Source organism: Falco rusticolus, chromosome 10 (genome assembly GCF_015220075.1).
Source record: "Falco rusticolus isolate bFalRus1 chromosome 10, bFalRus1.pri, whole genome shotgun sequence".
NCBI lineage: Eukaryota > Metazoa > Chordata > Aves > Falconiformes > Falconidae > Falco > Falco rusticolus.
The window spans coordinates 18,418,525-18,436,530 of record NC_051196.1 but is presented as its reverse complement, the minus strand read 5'-3'; the positions used below and the strand labels follow the sequence as shown (position 1 = coordinate 18,436,530).

The 18,006-nt window shown below is 47.6% G+C and overlaps 1 protein-coding gene across 1 annotated transcript; it reads left to right on the top strand.

The window, feature by feature from the left end:
• Window positions 1-1,800: 1,800 nt before the first annotated feature.
• Window positions 1,801-13,439, top strand: FADS1 (fatty acid desaturase 1). Its single transcript, XM_037401869.1, has 12 exons — window positions 1,801-2,061; window positions 4,577-4,687; window positions 4,977-5,174; window positions 5,971-6,072; window positions 6,243-6,371; window positions 7,837-7,897; window positions 8,021-8,097; window positions 9,229-9,326; window positions 9,653-9,749; window positions 10,334-10,413; window positions 10,842-10,967; window positions 11,733-13,439. Exons 1-12 carry the CDS (start codon window positions 1,867-1,869, stop codon window positions 11,782-11,784), a joined length of 1,326 nt encoding a protein of 441 aa, XP_037257766.1. The 5' UTR covers window positions 1,801-1,866; the 3' UTR covers window positions 11,785-13,439.
• The last annotated feature ends 4,567 nt before the right edge of the window (window positions 13,440-18,006 follow it).

The window sequence follows — 18,006 nt, the reverse complement described above, 5'->3', positions numbered from 1 at the left end:
TTAAAACAAGTTTCCAAAGCTTTAACTTGTGTAGGAAGCGAGACTTTTTTTTTTTTTTTAATGTTGTGTATAGAACAAAGAAAACTGACCAGTGCTCCCCTGTATTTGTGATGAAAAGTCAAACTGAAAATATCAACTAAATTTAGGGCAATTATTCTTTTGTGCAATAGATAATCAGAAAAAATAGGAATTGAAATAATTACTCAATGATTCTGAACATAATGGATAAATTTTAAAAGATGCTAAGCATTGATTAATATCTTTTATGGTTATGTTTGTGAGATGGTCAGCAGTCAATATACAGAGCAACTTAATTTTTACTAAGATTGGGAGAGAACCTTTTCTTTCATGGGTGACGGCAAATGTGTGGAAGGAGGAATGCCTTAGCTGTGGCCTTGCTAAAGGGAGGGAAATAAAAAATGTTCGATCCAGTGTTTTGCGGGCATAGAATTCCAAGCTTGAAAGACGTGATGTAGCAGTCGGGTGATGTTCAGAACAAGAAGGGATGCAGTCTGGTGGTTCTTTGTTTCTATGGTTACATTCAACTAGAATTGCTGTAACTAGGTCAGATTGGAAGGTGTGAATCAAAACAAAGACATTCAGAATCGGTAATGAGAGTTCAGGGAGAAGGCTGTTGTGATTAGGGAAAGCCAGAAGGGAACTGAATGCGGAGAGAGGCATTTTAATGTATGTTTGTAATGTGTATGGTTGAAGTCCCCCAGAGGTGGATCTCTCTATTTTAGCATCATTTGCTCCTCTAGCATTACTCAGTGGTCTGTTGTATGAAGAGTCAGCTGCAGACCATGGTCAGGCAGGCATATGGTGTGATATACCTGTGGTGCCACCTGTCCCCCCGCCAGCTGCGTCCCCAGCCCAGCGTGGCCACAGGAACAGAAGCGGCAGCTGAATGGGAGATGCAGGACAGGTGGAAGAGTGGGAGGGATTTGCTGGAAAGGGGAAACAAAACCAAGGGCAAGGAAGATAAGGCAACCTCAGCCCAGAAGGAAGGAGAAATGTGTTGCAAAAGCAGCCTAAGAAAAGCAACTTGAGCGTGACTTGACTGCAGCGCCTGCACATCGTTCCCCTGTGATGGCTCAGGTTCGTGGCTTTTCTGCTTGCTCCACATCCTCTGTCTGGCTCATGATACAATTTTCCAGGCTGTGCTTTGCCTGGCGTGTGCCATTGCCCACTAAGCCTGTGTCCTTCCCAGCCAGCACGTCACCCAGCGCCAGCCACTCGGTATTTTGATCCTTTCTCACACTTCTTACGTCCTTATGCGGGACTTTGCATTTGCTTATCTTAAACTACTTGATGTTCTTGTCAGCCAGCCCATCTTTCTTGCCCTTCAGCACACCGGCTGTTTTCCCCAGCGCGATACAATCGACGAATCTATAAAAAAGTGCATTTGTCCCATTTGCCTGGTTGGAAGTGAAGGCATTTAACTAAGCCCTGGCGCCAGCACCGACACCTTCAGGAATGCACCTTGCAAGCGGCTACTTTCCGAGCAAGCCCAGACGAAGAGGTCTATAGGGTGCCCTCGGCTACGTTCCACATGTCACCCTCTGCCTGCGGCGGCACCACCAGCACACAGCAGCCAGAGGCGCCAGGAAGCTGCCTGTTGCGGGGGGGGGGGGAGGCTCCTCGTCTGCTGTGACCCACACCCGCGGTGCGGTGCGGAGCTGCCCGCGGTCCCGCTCGCAGCGCGTCCCGCAAGGGGGCGGGCGCAAGACGACCGGGGCCCAATGGGCGTGGGGGAACGGCGGGGAGGCGGGGCTTGAGGGCGCGGGGAGGGCGCGGCGGGGGGACGCGGGCGCTGCGCTGGGGTCCGGCCGACGGGACCCGAGCCGAGCCGAGCCGAGCCGAGCCATGGCGGACCCCGCGGCGGGCCGGGCGCTGCGGCGCTTCACCTGGGAGGAGATCGGGCAGCGCAGCGGGCAGGGGCCGGAGCAGCAGGAGCGCTGGCTGGTGATCGAGAGGAAGGTGTACGACATCAGCCGCTTCTACCGGAGGCACCCGGGGGGCGCCCGGGTCATCAGCCACTACGCCGGGCAGGACGCCACGGTGAGTGGGGGAGCATCCCCCGGGCATCCCGGGGAGGGATGGAGAAGGGATGCTGGGGGCAGGCGTGGGGGGCACCCGGGGCCGGGGGGGGGATGCCGGGCTGTGCCTCCCCGTGGGCAGCGGCCCCACGGGGCGCAGGCTGCTCCTGCGGGACTGTGCTTACGAGGGGATGTTGCTGAAGGAATAGCTGAAATGTGCGCAAATAGGGCGTTTGACTCCGGGCATCAGTTTGCGAGGAAAGCCACTGGTTTTTGCTCACGCACAGTAAATAAGAGCACTCGGCTCAGCCACCTGCAGCCGCCGGCAGCCCCGGACAGCACCCGAGGTGTGTGCTCACTGGTGTGCGCAGGTCGAGCTTGTGTTCACAGGTGGATGAACACATTCAGCCTCCTCTACCTTTAAAAACCTGCCACAGCGTTTCCAAGAGCTGGCACTAGTACAAAATAACGCTGAAGGCCTATTAAAAAAAATACATTATTCCTGTCTGAATGTCAGTGACTGTTGCAAAGCACGGTGAGCATTGTTCGAATCGGCAGCACGGTGCGGGGTGTTTTTGTTGCTGTATTTCCTTCCTTTGCCTGCTACGGCTTTCACAAAAGAAAATGCATTTCTCCAAATGCAAATGTTCATACCCGAGGGCAGGTGTGGGATGTGAAGCTGCCCCTGGAGTGGTTTCGGTGGGTTACGTTTCAGTCCAGTTTTGCTCCCTGACCAGAAAGGATGAAACTTGGTATCTAGCACTTTCCTTCATCGTATGCATATAATTTAAAAACAAGGATAATAGGTGGATGTGCACATAATTCATGAGGTGGGGATGCACACATGCATTGTCAAAGCCCCAGCAGAACGGGGTCGGTTGCAGCGGCCAGCACACAGGGCCAAGCACGGTTGGCTGCTCCGCTTGCAGCCAGCTGCATTCTTCAGGCGTTATCATCTGTGTCACTGCTGGGTGCAGCCGAACTGCTGACCGCTCAGGAACCCGAGCCAAGTCAGTTCCAGTTTTTCCAATAGTTTTGTCCTGGAAATGAAAAGAATCAGGCTTCTCAAAAGCAGGGGGGGCCGGCGGGGGGGGTGGGGGGGTGGGGAGTAAAGAAAGAACACTTTTAGTTTGCTGAATGCCACTGGAGTGTTTAGATTTCTAGAAGGTGCAATCAGTGGTCCCATAACCTTCCATTAGGATTGCACCGCCAGGTTTTACAGCCTCCGTGGAAAGGATTGGTCTAAAAATGTGGTACCATCCTCCTCTGATCTGCTCACACACTCCTCCCCATTTTTTTTTTCCTCTTCCTGCACATTCCCCTCTCCTCTTTCCCTGTGTTATTCACATGAGCCTGAACAGAGGGGATGCTACATCTGAAGTAAACCAGGGCTGACCCAGAGCTGGCAACATCAGCGGGTTTTTTAACCCCCTGTCTTGATTAGAAGTCTTTTGAAAGGACAGTTATTTTAAAAGGACAGTTTATTTTAAAAGCATGCAATAATAACCTAGTAATTATAGTGCTGCACGTGCATGGTGCAGGAGGCTTACAGACTGACACACAGTGGGCAAATACTGCCTCAGAAAAGAAAAAGCATCCTCAGGCTGAGGGAGATTATAAAATATGTGCTAGCTTGGACATGGGGAGAGAAACAGGGAAAAGGAGGTAAATGGGAGGAGATCTTCAGTAGGAAGTAGTTGTCAAATGGCCAAGTATGCTCATGGCATTTGTAATCTAAATGTAGTGATAGAGTATATAGTGACGACAATCACTAAGGAGTTTTTCACCTGGTTGCCATGGAGATTGGCTTTACATTTAAATGATAGAAGTAACTGATTTGCCTAACAGGGATCTTTTGAATGGTAAGGATGAAAAAGACCTTTTCATGGAACTCTTCAGAAACATGGAGGGGAACCAGATGGGGAACAGGAGGCAAGCAGCAAGAAAAAAACTTTTCTAGGAAGATGTGGCAGGGCGGGCATTGGAAATTGCCAAGGAAACACGTTTGGAATGAGATGGGGCTTCTGAGAGATTGGTGTGAGTCACCAGAAGCTGCCGTCACCTATCTGTGTCCTGCTTGTCCGATTATTTTTCCCAGTTCAGCTAACTGATTGAGTTTTTGTGGCAATATCTTGCTCTTCTCCCTAGTCAGACCTTCATTTCAGCGTATGACACCTGAAGAAAAATAAAGTGGAAGCTAAAGACAAGATAGAGACATAAGAGTATGTGGTTGAGATCATATTCTTGAGGTTTGACAGGATATGAAATTCTCAGGTTCAGAAGTAAGAGGGGAGTGAGCCCATACTTCTTAGTGGCATGTGCTTAACAACATCCAGAAAATGACACAGAGAATTTGGCTTCAAATGATCATTGACGGTGTGAAGAAAGCAGAAGGATTTGTGGCAGTAAAATCTGGCTGAGCCAGCTCCTTTAGCTGGGTTGCTTTCTGCTGAGTCCAGGATATCATGAAATATATTTCTTTTGCTGCCACCTGAACGGTTGGTTTTCTTCATTCTGTTCCTGTATCTGCATTTCAGGATCCTTTCATAGCATTTCATCTGGACAAGACGCTAGTAAGAAAGCACATGAGCCCACTCCTGATTGGAGAATTGGCACCAGATCAACCCAGCGTTGAGCCCAGCAAAAATGTAAGTATCTTAAAAACTTGATATTTGGGTTGAAATTGTGCTGTTTAACTTCTACTGGCAGCCAGAATTCCCTGTGCATAAAATGATAGTATCTCCTGGAGTCACTGTGTTGATCTGGAGCTTCCCCTTTGCTCCGTGTCATTATTAGTTGCCTTAGTGAAGGTTTGTCTCCAGATGACCCTCAGCTTTTCCCCATGGTCACAGTAGCTCCTTGAGAGGGGGAAGTGAGCTCCTCTTTGAGGTCCTGAGGCACCTTCAGACCCTCAGATGCTTTTGGGTCTCCCCACAGAAAAAGCTGGTAGAAGATTTCCGTGAACTCCGTGCAAACGTCGAGAAGATGGGGCTTCTTAACCCCAACCGCACCTTTTTCATCTTGCATCTCTGTCACATCTTGGTGTTGGATGTTGCAGCTTGGCTCACCATCTGGTATTTTGGAGCATCCACAGTGCCTTTCCTCTTCTCTGCAGTGCTTCTAGGCACTGTCCAGGTAAGCAACTGGGCAAAAAGAAGCCCCAGAGACGAAAAACCAGCCTTTTGAGGCTTAAGTGCTCGTTGCCTTAAGCACAGGAGAAAGTGTATGTTCGTGGACTTCCCAAAATCCTGCTTCTCCCTGGGTTCCACCGAAGGGGCAAAATCCCAGTGCCATGACATGCTCCTTGGGTAGAGCAGGCTTTGCCCTGCTTTTTCCTTCCCATAGACGGTCAAAGCCCTCCTTATTCCCAGACTTCTTCGTACAATGAAAGCCGCGCTGTGCTGCTGAGGTCCCTGGTGCCAGAACTCCAAGGCACTGTGCAGGGGCCAAGCCACCGTGTTCCCATGGGAACTTGCAGCGGGTTAGAGGAGAGGGCAGAGCAGCTCTCAAAGCCCCAGCTATTTCTTCTGTGGCCAGCTGATCTCCTTGGAATTACAAGTACTTGGAGGAGGCAGCAGCTCGCTGTTCCTTAAAGGAGACTTTGTTGCCAATTTCAGTGCAGTTCTGTAAGAGAATAAATGCCGTTTCTGAGCGTCGTGACTTTTTTTTTTCCATGATTTTTTTCCTTCCTCGTGAAAACAACTATCCAGGACTAAAAGTCATTTAGGGAAAGTCTGGACTGCGGTGATACATAGTAAAAGAGAAGTGTTTGGGTTCCTAGTAGTGGAGCTGCTCCCGCTATCCAGGGGGATGCTGTAAGGAGCATGGGAGTGGGAGAAAAGAAAGCCCTTTTCAGATGCAGAGCATCCTGACTCTTCCCCCAGCAGCACTGTTGTTTGGTTTTGTTTTGTTTGTGTTTTTTTAATTCCAGGCCCAGGCTGGCTGGCTGCAGCATGATTTTGGACACCTTTCAGTCTTTAGCAAGCCCAAATGGAACCACTGGGTGCACAAGTTTGTGATCGGCCATCTGAAGGTGGGCGTTCAGTGCTGAGAGGGACTGCTAGAGCCTTGCCCGGGACACTCTGCAGTCAAACCCACTCTCAGTACAAGAAGAAAGCGAATGCAAAGAACTACTGGGGAGGGAGGACTAAGGGCAGAAGATACAACTTCTTTATGGCACTCTCTTCTCATACCTTCCTGCAGGGAGCACCAGCCAGCTGGTGGAATCACCTCCACTTCCAACACCACGCTAAACCCAACTGCTTCCGAAAGGACCCTGACGTTAGCATGCACCCTTTATTTTTTGCTTTGGGAAAAACACTCTCTGTAGAGGTGAGACCTGATGAAGGCTGGGAAGTTACAGCGTTAGGATTCAAATCTGAAAAGCTGCAGAAAGCTTGGAGACTAGTGACCAGTTAGTTCGGTCAATGAGCTGTCCCTGATTCAGGAATTCAGAGAAGGTGCAGCTTGCCATTAACGGCCTTTGAAAAACAAAAAGAAAAAAGACCCTGGCACTTGACTGGCTTTCATAAACTTAATGTTGCACCTGTTTTTTTTATGTTTTTTGCCCTAGTACAATATTGCTATGGGTTGAAATTTTCCAGATTTATTCTGAAGGTGAAAAAACCCCACCAAAACTGCTTCTGTAAAATGAGAAGTACCTCCAGAAAATGGTAGGGGTTGACCTGCTGTTTTATGCAGTGCTGCTTTGCCTTCCACAAGTCCCTAATATTCCTTAGTAATACTTCAATACTCCTCAGATTTTCATATTCTTAAAATTTCAAAACAAGTTATTTTTGCTGTGCTTTAAAATCAGAATGAAATATTTGTCATGACTACGAGTTTGTATTTCTCTGATGAGAGACTTGCAGTTGTATGAAGGTAAGATTGCAAGTTGTTCTCTTTACCAAGCCCAGCTTGGCTAATTATAGTGTTTTGGGAAATGAAGCAGCGGAAGACAAGCAGGGGCCATCTGGAACTTTTACAGCCACTGTTCAAAGAAGCTATTTCAGTGGTCTCAGTCTGACCGTGGGTGCCAGGCTGGTCCCGTCTGGAGTCCAGCTCTGTTTCTGGCACGACTCTGCAGTCAATTGAATGGCTTTAGCATTTGCTGGTCCTTTAAAAAATAAGTTATGTATAGTCATAGTGTCACCAGGCTTAAATGCTCAGTTTTGCATTGCAGTTAAGGGAGGGCTGCTATTCGGAATTGGTTTGGACACGTACAGGGATATATAAGTTCCTCAAGGAAGTCAGTGACGTGATCTGTTGTTTATACAGTGAACACTGAAAAATTTAGAGTCTCAGAGAGAGGAGAATCTATTCACCCCTGTTCCTCTGGCCACAGTTTAATGTCTGGATGCTCGTTTCTCTGCTTTGGAGACCACTTGCACGTAGGTGGGAGTTCTACACACTGTCATCATTATTCCTGGTACCGCAGTTTTTCTCTGAAGCCCTGTTGGCAGCAGAGGGTCAGTGCCGCCGCTGCTTCCCATGCGTTGCTCGGCTGTGCCCTCTGCAGGGACAGAGCCTCCAGCCCACATCACTGTGGTGCAAGGGACTGTCCGGGCGCTTGGGCATCCCAGGCAGCGATGAAAATTTGTAGTAGCAGCCACAGACTGAATTTCCAGGGGATGGTGAAGCCAGCGGCATGGTGGATGCTGGCGTGGTTTGACAGGACATCTCTTTCAAAGCTTAGAAGGTATCTTAGGTATGCATTCCTTGGGAAGCGCAGGTAGGAGTGTATACGCAGATGTCTTTAGCTGTCTTCACGGCCTGAGCAATTTGCTTATTTTAACAGCTTGGTGTACAAAAGAAGAAATTCATGCCTTACAACCACCAGCACAAGTACTTCTTCATCAGTGAGTAACCCTCCCCTTTCGCAGTCCCACGGACAGCACTCACCCACCCCCTGCCCTTTCCAGCCCATCTCACTGGGATAACAGGGACAGTTCATGTCTCTGCAATCTATTTCTCTGCTCTAGTCGGGCCCCCAGCGCTGGTGCCTCTTTACTTCCAGTGGTACATATTCTACTTCGTGATACAGCGGAAACAGTGGGTGGTAAGTCAGCTCCGCGTTGCCGATGGGGATTTACTCTTTTAGGGATCCATTTCAGCACAAGAAATTACTGGGAGGGTCTCTGAGCTGCATATCTCTGTGGCCAGCTGTGTGGGTGTAGCATCTGGGAAATAACGTGTGCTGGGGGAGAGAGGGTACCTTCCACAAAGCCCACCCACCCCAGAAGATCTGTGCAGGGCTGGGTGACAGAGGATGTTCTCTGATGCTCTGGCTCAGCCCAGGGTGTGTGTCGGGAAGCATTCCTGCTGCAGAGCTGGTCTTCATCCAGAACTTGTCCTGCAGGTAGCCCAAGAGCCTGGCTGAAGGCAGAAGTGGTCCTTCTGGCCACTCTTTTTTGTTTTCCCCAAGTCCATACGATAAAAACCTGTGGCACAGAAAAAGGGGAAAAGTAGCAGAAAATGGGTGTGGGGTGGGTGGGGTTGGAGGAGGGGTCAGTATGCCTCTGGTTTGCAAAATGATATATTAAAAATCAAGTGGCTTTCCTGTAGTCTGAGACTGAATCCTCATGGTTCAGTGTGGAGTAGGGGATGTGTGGTTAGGGATCAGAGTTAGGAGGATAGTTTGTTAGGGGAAGATCTAGGCCCTTGAGGAACAGCATGGTTTTTAGAAACTTTAGAAAAAAATGCAAAAAATCTGTCTTTTCTCTGAGGTGTGGGGGTTGGAGGCAAGGCACCTTGCTGTTTTTGTCTTGCTTGGGAAGTAGGATGGTCAGGAGAAAATGTGAGGGAAATAAGAGACTGCAAGAAATGTGAAAAGGAGTAAAAAAGGAGACGGAGGTAAACCAGAGCTCTTTACTCTTTTAATTGGCTAGGGGTTTGGGTTTCTCACGGCTTGCCTTCTCTTCAGATTCAGAGGAAAATGTGATGCTTTAGAGCGTGTCCTCTGAGGTGTTTGCCCTGTGCTGGGCTTGTAAGACCAGGATAATTTCCGAGCACAGGAACGGCTGGGGGGTGGCCGTGTGTCAGGTCGCTTTGTGATGGGGCTGGCAGGAAAAATCTATCGGTAGAAGATTCTGGGGAGGGGTTAAAGGGAGTGCCACATAGAGTGGATGGTAAATTCAGAAGCCAGTAATTCTTCCTCTTAATGAAGTTTTATCTGTTCCCTGTGCTACAGGACCTGGCCTGGATGCTGAGCTTCTACATCCGATTCTTTCTCACCTACTTGCCCTTGCTGGGGGTGAAGGGTATCCTGGGGCTTCATCTGTTAGTCAGGTATCATCCAGCTTATAATTCCTCCGTTTTCTTTGTCCAGTTTGTATCTATCCTTTGTGTCAGCTTTTCTTCAGCCTCCTGGTTATCTTCCTCATCAGCTCCCAATCTTTCCGTCTCCTTGTGCCTGCCAGCCTGGCAGAGGCTGTGGTCTGTCTTTAGAAGGTTGGAGGTGTGTGTAGGGCTGATCTGCTGATGGGATCTTTGGGGTTCCTGGGGTTCATTCGGCCAAGCACCAACTGGCTTGTGTGTGTGCAAGTGTGTTGTACTGACTTGCTACGGCATAGGTGTGAGATCAGTGACAGTTCTGTGTGTGTTTGTGTGCACAGGTTTATAGAGAGTATCTGGTTTGTCTGGGTTACGCAAATGAATCACATCCCGATGCACATCGATTATGATAAGAATCTGGACTGGTTCTCTACTCAGGTAAGAGCTTCTTTCCAGAGACCTGTGACTTCGAAGGTGAGAAGCTGTAGTTCTGGGTATGTAATGCCCCAGAGAGCTGGTGACAGAAGCGATGGGAACCGAGAGAGGAAAGCATAAGCAGCTTGTCCTCACCGTGTGCCATGAGTGCAAAGAAAGAAGCTGCAGAAGCGGGCTGGAGGCTGCACTTGCTGAGCACAGATGCCTCAAGGAAAATCATTAGAGATGCCACAGTGCTCTTCAGATGGAGAGCTTTCCGTGCTTGGAGGATGCAGAGCTCCCTTGTGTACTCTGTTTTATTTCAGTTATGAAGCCATTACAGCTTTTTTTTAAGTAAGAGAGGTGAAAGTCATGGTTGTTACGGCTTGTCTCACTGGGAAAATCAAGTCTGTTCTAAACTGCATCCCTAACAATCGTGTATCACAGCGTGGCCATCTCCTGTTGACTGGAGGTAGCTCTTGGAGTTGCTGTCAGCCAGAAGGCAGGTGGTGATAAGGAACATGTACCTGATTACTGTTGTGTTTGGCACATGTAAAAGAAGGAACATTCCTAAAACAGCACTTAAATGTTACTGTTTTTTCTCTCAGCTCCAGGCGACCTGTAATGTTCATCAGTCCTTATTCAACGACTGGTTTAGTGGACATCTGAACTTCCAAATCGAGCACCAGTGAGTTGGAGGATGGGTTGGGGATGTAGGGGAGTTTCAAGGAGTGCTAGTTACACTAGGTCTGAATTGCCTGCAAGGTCCCTCTCTCTCTCAGCTAATGCAGGAACAAAAGATAACGTGGGGGAATTTTGTGCTTTTTATATGGGGATGGAGTGGGGACTGCAAGTGATGGGTCAGAAAATCTCTGGAGCACTGGTGAGCACCAATACCACTGTAGATATGAGCAGCCAGGCGCGGGAGTGAGAATTACCAGCCTCCTGGTTAGTACAGCCGCTGAGTGACGTGACATGAGAGGGACCACTGCAGAGCAGTAATGGCTATGGGCACAAGGGGAGGCTGAGGCACCCCCAAGCTTAGGCACAGAAGAGGGGAGGAATTCTGTGGGGTGATGACGGATGCCACTGAATCACCGTGTTCTTTTCCCACAGCCTTTTTCCTACAATGCCTCGCCACAACTACTGGAAGGTGGCCCCTTTGGTGAAGTCCCTGTGTGCCAAACACGGCATTGAGTACCAGTGCAAGCCGTTGCTCACCGCCTTTGCGGACATAGTGCAGTATGTATCTACCTGCTGCGTTCCCTGTGCAAAGGGGTTTCCAATATTGTGGAGTGGACAAGTGAGGGACATGGGAAAGGGAACTTGGATCACAGAAGTTCTGTGAAGAGCTGTAGATAGTACGGGTGGCTGTGAAAGGGATTGGGAAACTGTTCAGCTGTGGCGCTGGTTTCAGTGGCAGCAGACAGAAGGTGTCAGCAGGAATGACCTAACAGAGAGCTGCTTTTCCTGAGCTCCGAAGGGTTCAGAGGTCAGTAGGATGCCAGGTCTGGCACCTCAGTCCTCAAGTGTGCTCCAGGTCAAAGAGGTGTTTTCATAAAGATGAGTTTGAACTGTTATTCATTCTTTTTTATTCCTTTCTTCCCCTTCTTGCCCCGCAGATGTTTCTTATTCCATTGAAAAGTCACGTGGCATTCTTGCACTTGCTGCTTTCATTTTCATTCTAATTAAGTTGTTTGCTTTAGCCTTCCAGTCTTTGTCTGATGTAGTGCTAGTGGTTTGGTTCTTCATCTTTCCGAGGAGCTGTAGTCTGCATAGCCTTGCCTCTGAAGATCTCAGAGCAACTGGATCCAGCTGGAGATGTCCCTGCTCATTGCAGGGCTGGAATAGGTGGCCTTTAAAGGTCCCTTCCAACCCAAAACCTTCCATGATTCTATGATTTCTTTTGCTTAATCTATAGACGGGGATTCTTCCCACAGGGCTCTGTTCCCTGGACACTGTATTTCATTACCTTGTTTCTAAGGAAATGTGGTTCTCTCTTGGCAGCTCTTTGAAGGATTCAGGGGAGCTCTGGCTCGATGCCTATCTGCATAAATAAGAAGCGGTGGATCCTTGCAGAGGAGCTCCCCAGCCCTTGTTGCCTCCTGTGGTGGTCACCATGAAGCACAGAGGAGGGAGAGCTGGTTGAGCCAGAGGTGGGGAGGCGATGCCACTGAATTCCATTGATGAATGTGATTATATGATTTTTTTAAAAAGATGTGTTCTTAATTCTTCTTGTGCTTCTTTCATTCCTCTTCTCTGGTGCTGAGTTACAGGGAAAAGCTGAATGGAGGTGGTTATGTTCCACAAAGCTGGAAGCAGCTTTGGGACCGGGAACAGATTTCTTTCTGTCTGCTGGTAGTTGCTTTGCTGAATGTATAGGAGGGAAGTTTCTGATCTAACATAGGCTTTTGTGAGGTGGCTCTCATTCTGAACGTGGTAAGAAAAATGAGACAGTATGAAATCAAAGAACACGGGAGTTAGTGAAGTGTGGAAGCCATAAGGAATTGTGTAGTACAGTATTTTCAGATACCTGTAGGTAATTACAGTGGCAATAGACATGCCCAAAGCAAGGGGCAGTGGGAAGTACATGAGAGCCAAAACCAATTTGTACATGTGTGGGTGAGGTGGAGAGGGTGCAGGTAGCAGTTCTGGAGGAATGAGCATGAGGAAAAAGATCTAATTAGAGCCCTAATTCAGGTAGAGAAACAGGAAGGTGGAGGTTATTCCGCAGGCGTGTGGATGTGAGAGCTCTGCGTGCCATGTCTGTGGGAACGCTGAGAGCCTCTGGGTTATTTGCCCATCGGGAACCTCCCATGGAGTCTCTGCCAGCAGTCTCCATGGTGCCAGTCTTCCCAGTGTTACTGAACCCATAACTGGAAGTCAGAAGAGACAGAAATACGGCATGTCCATACCCAGGATCCCTACAAGGGTGCCCAGGGAAGCAGGAGGGTAGTCACTCAGTGGTCACCTGGAGCTTCACTCTTTTTTTTGAACCTCTGAGTGGTTTGTTAAATGGAGAGAACTCATGACTTCTGGCCTACGGAGCACGAGGTGTTCCTGTCTTAAGTGCAGGCAAATTTAATGAAGTAGAAGTGTTACGAGCTGGGGGCTGTTTCAATGCCTTTGCCTTTTCGGTTGGCAGATGTCAGTGGGCTGCACAGCCGTCGGCACATGTCAGCCAATATATTGCTGATGTTTATTGCATGATGTGCCTTCAAAATGCACCCCACGAGGGCACGTGCTGTGCCATTTGTTGGAACGTGAATGAGCCTCACTGCCTTTCCTGGTGTCTTTTCATTTACTACGCCAACATTGCAGATGCCAAGCTAGGATATAGCACCTGGCATCGCACTAATGGAGACAGCTCCATCACCCTGGTACCTCAGTGACAGGGGGCTTAGTCTCCAGAAGGGGTGGGTTGATTTTGAGGGAAATACGGTGCTTTTTCTGGTCAACATCCCAAAAGAGGATGGCTGGTGAGGGAATGGAAGAAATGCATCTTCCCATGCTAAGAGTGTTGTTAAGCACAGAATAATATTGTAATGGAAAAAATAAAATAATCGTTAAATCATTGATACCTGTTGATAAACATCATAAAAAGTGGGCCTTAGTTACTGTTTTACCTTGTTTTTCCTGCTCCTTTTCTCTCCCTCTTGTTATTAGAACTGTTGGTGGAGGAATGTCCAATAATAAAATGCCTTATCTTATCAATTATTGCTGTTATCAGAGTAAAATATGTCTGCACAAGAGCCTACACTCGCTAAAATGTAGAGCAAATGCCTGTCCACGGCTGCAGAGAACTGTCATAAACCTCAGCGCTTGTGTTTTGTAGGAAGGGAATCAGCTCACGTGAAGTGTGTGATATAAAAAATAAATTTAACCCTAACAAAACAAAACCATACACCAGTTCTTCCTCTGGAATGAGGAGGAAAGGAAAAAAAAAGATGTACCCCTGGATTCTGGAAGCTGCCTTGCTTTCTGCCTAGGAAGGTACGTGTGTTTGGTGAAATGAAGAGCTGTAAGGACTTAAATTCAACAGGCAAACAGCTCTCAGATGGAACTTCAGTGGCACTGCCAGAAGTTCTCTCTGACCTTGCAGTGGTCCCGCTGAGCCGCAAAGGCCAGAATCCTTGTTTAGACTAGTCAGGAGAGCTATGGAGCATCTCTGCTCCGTAAGGAGCTCCAGTCCCCGGCCTCCAGGCTGGGCAATTCGTATATATGAAGCAAGCTGGGCAAGTGGAGAGCTGCTTCAGCTAGGCAAGAGAAAACACTGAAGACAAGGAAGTCTTCAAAAATTCTCTAGAGACGTCCATCTCCCTAACTCAGGTTTCACTACTCTCAGTTTTGTCCATTGGGTAAAACTGCACAGACTGTGCTGGTGGCGAGGATGCTTCCATCTCACGTTCTGGCTATAGCTGTCGGGTTTGAGAGTAAAGGTCACTCCTCCCCTCTTTCCGTGGCTTGGTGAACCTTTAATTCGGACATGCAAGTAGAATGGTTTCAACAGACAAGAAGGGTACTTTGCCTCTTTTGTCAGGGCAGGGTTTTAATCTCTCTGATAAAAGAGGGAACGGCCGAAGCTGCTCTGGTGGCTGGGTACTGGTGCTCTAGTCAGGAAGATGCCATCAAAGTGCAAGTGCCTCACCATGTTTTGAAGGAAGACGGCTGGTCAGCTCGGTTCAGGAAGCTTTGAGAGTACTTACCGGATGGGTTGTGATGAACAAGGTGAGTAGAAGAAACATCACTTGTAGGCCAAGTGGGCCAGAAGTGTTCAGCAGTGTTGAAGTGCTTGGTCTTGCCCAGCAAGTGGCTTTTTTTCTGAATGCCCAGAGTCAGAATGTTCATTATCTGGATGTTTAATTTTGACAGTTCAGATACATTTGAGGTACCCCTGGGCTGGGATGATCTAGAAGTTAACAGTTTTGAAGAGAATAATGTGTCTAAGTTCCACTTTAGTGCCTAAGACTTTGGAGACCCTTGTGTTTTCTCTGCCATATTGAAGAGGAAACATCTACAACAGGGGTCCTCAAACTGGGCTGGATATGGCCCCCCAGGGTCCTCAATCCGGCCCCTGGTATTTACAGAAACCCCCGCCGGGGGTTGGGGGGGTAACCAAGCAGCCGCAGATGACTGCCTGCCACTTCATCCGCACGCCGGCCCCCCGGTTAAAAAGTTTGAGGACCCCTGATCTGCAACACCATGAACCAAGTGCTTGACTCACCAGGAAAAATAACACCTGTGGACTGATTCCCAGTCCTGAAGGGTAAGGGCGAAGGGGGGCTGACTCAACAGAAGCAGGTGTGGGTGCTCTGAGTTTGCTAGAGGTTCTCCAGGTGTATGACAGCCCGAGAAATAAGCTGCATGACTTCTTCAGCTTCTGTGAGTTTATAGTCCACAGCGGCAGATTACCCTGATTACTTCCAATAATGCAATTTTACAACAAGAGTCAAATGCAAGTCCAAACCCCCTTTCAGGTGCTCTGAACATGCATCGAGATACACCTTTCTGGAACAACCCCAGCCCCAAATTTGCCACGTGGTGAAAGCCCTTTGGCTTCACGGCTCAGCCTTAAAAATCATGGAACCTGAAGGTTGTGGAATAGCCACGGGGTGGCACTCGGGCATCAGGAGCGAAGGACATCCCAGCCTCCCTGGGGACCCAAGCGGGAGGGTTTAAGGGCTCTGCCCCTGCGATTATCCAACTATCTGTTTGCTTAAAGGAAGTGAATATGAAATTAATGCACAGCTCAAAGCAACTTTGGGCTGATGTGAGAATGGGACTCCTAAAGGTCACTGACCAAAGCGTTATGTCCCCATGTCACCCTCCGTAAAAGGTAAGAACAACCTGCCTGCGAGCAGGAATAGCTTGTTGGGCTTTTTGCTTTGGGGTCTTTGAGTTCAGCCTAAACACTAGGAAATGCAAGGTGTGCTGATTGTCTAGGTCTGGTTTAATAATAAAAATTCATTCTCTCAGAAGATCTCTGTGGTGGGTCAGGCAGAATGAGGTAGGGGACACTCATTAATCTGCTGTTGGTAATTGTTCAAAGCCAAGTGACTGCTAAAATGGCAGTTCTGGAGTTGTGTGCCTTACATGCTCATTTTCTGCCACAGTTGTAGCAGGTTAGGCAATGAAATATTTGAATTACACAGTGTAAGGAGAGATTTAATAGACAGGATAATTGGTAAACAAAACCCAGAACTGTAGCAAAGCTTCTTTAGGGATAAAGAAGAAGCATTTACATCCAAGGTGAAGCCTGTTAATCTTCAGCCCCTCCATGGGATTTGGATGTTTGGAGAGGATATAGTTCCCAAAGATGTTCAAAGGGGGACAAATTCATCAGGTGTTTGCATGGGGTCTTACAAAGTGCAGCCTGAGGTTCATAAGGCTATGAAGGTTATTCAGTTAAGTGGAGCATCACTGGGCAAAGAAGTGGCTCTGGTACAGAGTAAATTACTATTTTTCAAATCAGGGAGGAACATTTTCAGCAATGGGATAGCTGGAATTATGAAAATGTTAGGGCAACATTAAAAGAGCTGAGGGTGATGGGGCAGCTGGCAGAGGAAAATGCTGTCGTTTTCCCCTTCCCAACACCCACTTATTTTGACTTGTTAATGATCTGGATTTCCAATCCTTGCCCAACCCATGTGTGTTGTTTTCTCCCATTATCCTGAATTCCTGAAGAGGTGAACTGTGGTGTCCAGAGAATTTTGTCCATGTTTGGAAAAGAAGGAGAACTTCTGGTGACTGTAGATCTCTACAGGATAAATGATGGATGCAGCTGAGCCGCTTGAAAACAGGATGATTTGTTGCTTCCCAAAGTAAGTTCTTTTATAAGGAATATAAAGAGATTTCTTAACAGGTCAGGCATAGAAGACTGATGTATTACTGCAATGCTACTTATGGGTGGAGAAAGAAAGAAGATTACGTTGCACTGGAAGAGAGTTAATTGACCTGAACATGGTTTCTGGGCGATTTACATCTGCTACAGAGACTAATCTTAAATGTTCAGAAAATGGTGAGGAACCTCTATAAAGAAAGTTTTGAAACAGCAATAAAAAAATAATGCACCGATGACTGCTTATATTAAAGGCTAATTATGATGGTGTCCTTTAGGGAAAATAGTTTGCTTCTGTGAGAAGTGGCAGTTTTGTAGAGCTGGAGGATAAAATGACACAATTCTTTTATTTATTTTTTAGGGAAAATTAGCTATAAATATACCACAATAAGCAAAATATCATCTAACAGTGCAAATTTAATCAATGGATTAAATCAATGGATTTGTGTAAAGACAAGAGTCTTTAAAATATCAAATTTATGCCTGACACCTCCCATAGGTGTTCTAGGAATACTGTGGAGACATACTCAGTCGTGGTGATAACTGCCCTTCCATTTTGGTCACTGGAGGCTTTGTTTCGCGGGTTCTGTGATGCCACGGGAGCAAATGTGTGATGCTTGCCAGTCAGCGACTGTTCAAGTCTTGTTAAGATGGGAAAACTGGAAAATGTCTCACATGTTGAATGCAAAACAACATTTGGTGCCCAGAGGCAAAGGAAGGTGAAGTGGGCTCACTAATATAGTGGAAGCTGTTGGCCATTCCTGAAGGGCTGACCAATCCATAGTAGTCTACCTTGTCTTTGGTCACAAGACCAGCTTGCCTTTTTGATTTTTGCAGCTAATAGTTTGCACTCTTGCAATGTTGGTGATTATATATATATATCTTTATATACAGGTTTGTTACTTTTTTTTTTTTTTTCTGAGAGGCCAGTCCTGCATGCTTACAAAGAGTGCATGTTTTCTCTTCAGTTTTCTCGAACAAATTAAATTTCCCTGCTTGTTTACCAGCAGTTTTCTTCACTGAGTCATCCATCCCAAGAAACGATGTCTCTCTGCATCCTCTGAACCAGGGTCCCCATGTCTTTGAACGCTAGCTGAGTCCTGAAAGCCTGCAGGGGCAGGGATCTGTAGGCTTTGTGGGCAACGTCTTCCCACACTTCATTATCCTTGTAGGGAAAACTTTTGCCAGGGCATTCCTTGTTTCATTTTATTAACTGCTGCTCTCCTCATGCTGGCTCAAGCTGCAGGAAAGGGAGCAAGGTTTTGTCCCCAGTGACAGACACAGGCTCTGGTAAAAGGCACGTGGAGGTAACTGAAGCCACCCTGCCTACTCGGAGTGTTCCCACCTGGCTTATCACTGAAATACAAAATCCTGTTTCTCCTACAAGGTAGAATAATAAGAACAAACCTGTGCCAGTGGGTATCAAACTCAATGCAAGGAGAA

Coding starts and splice junctions, on each gene's coding strand:
- FADS1 (XM_037401869.1), top strand. CDS start 1,867: ATGGCGGACCCCGCGGCGGGCCGGGCGCTGCGGCGCTTCACCTGGGAG. Junction 2,062..4,576: donor ACGCCGGGCAGGACGCCACG/GTGAGTGGGGGA, acceptor TCTGCATTTCAG/GATCCTTTCATAGCATTTCA. Junction 8,098..9,228: donor TACAGCGGAAACAGTGGGTG/GTAAGTCAGCTC, acceptor CCTGTGCTACAG/GACCTGGCCTGGATGCTGAG.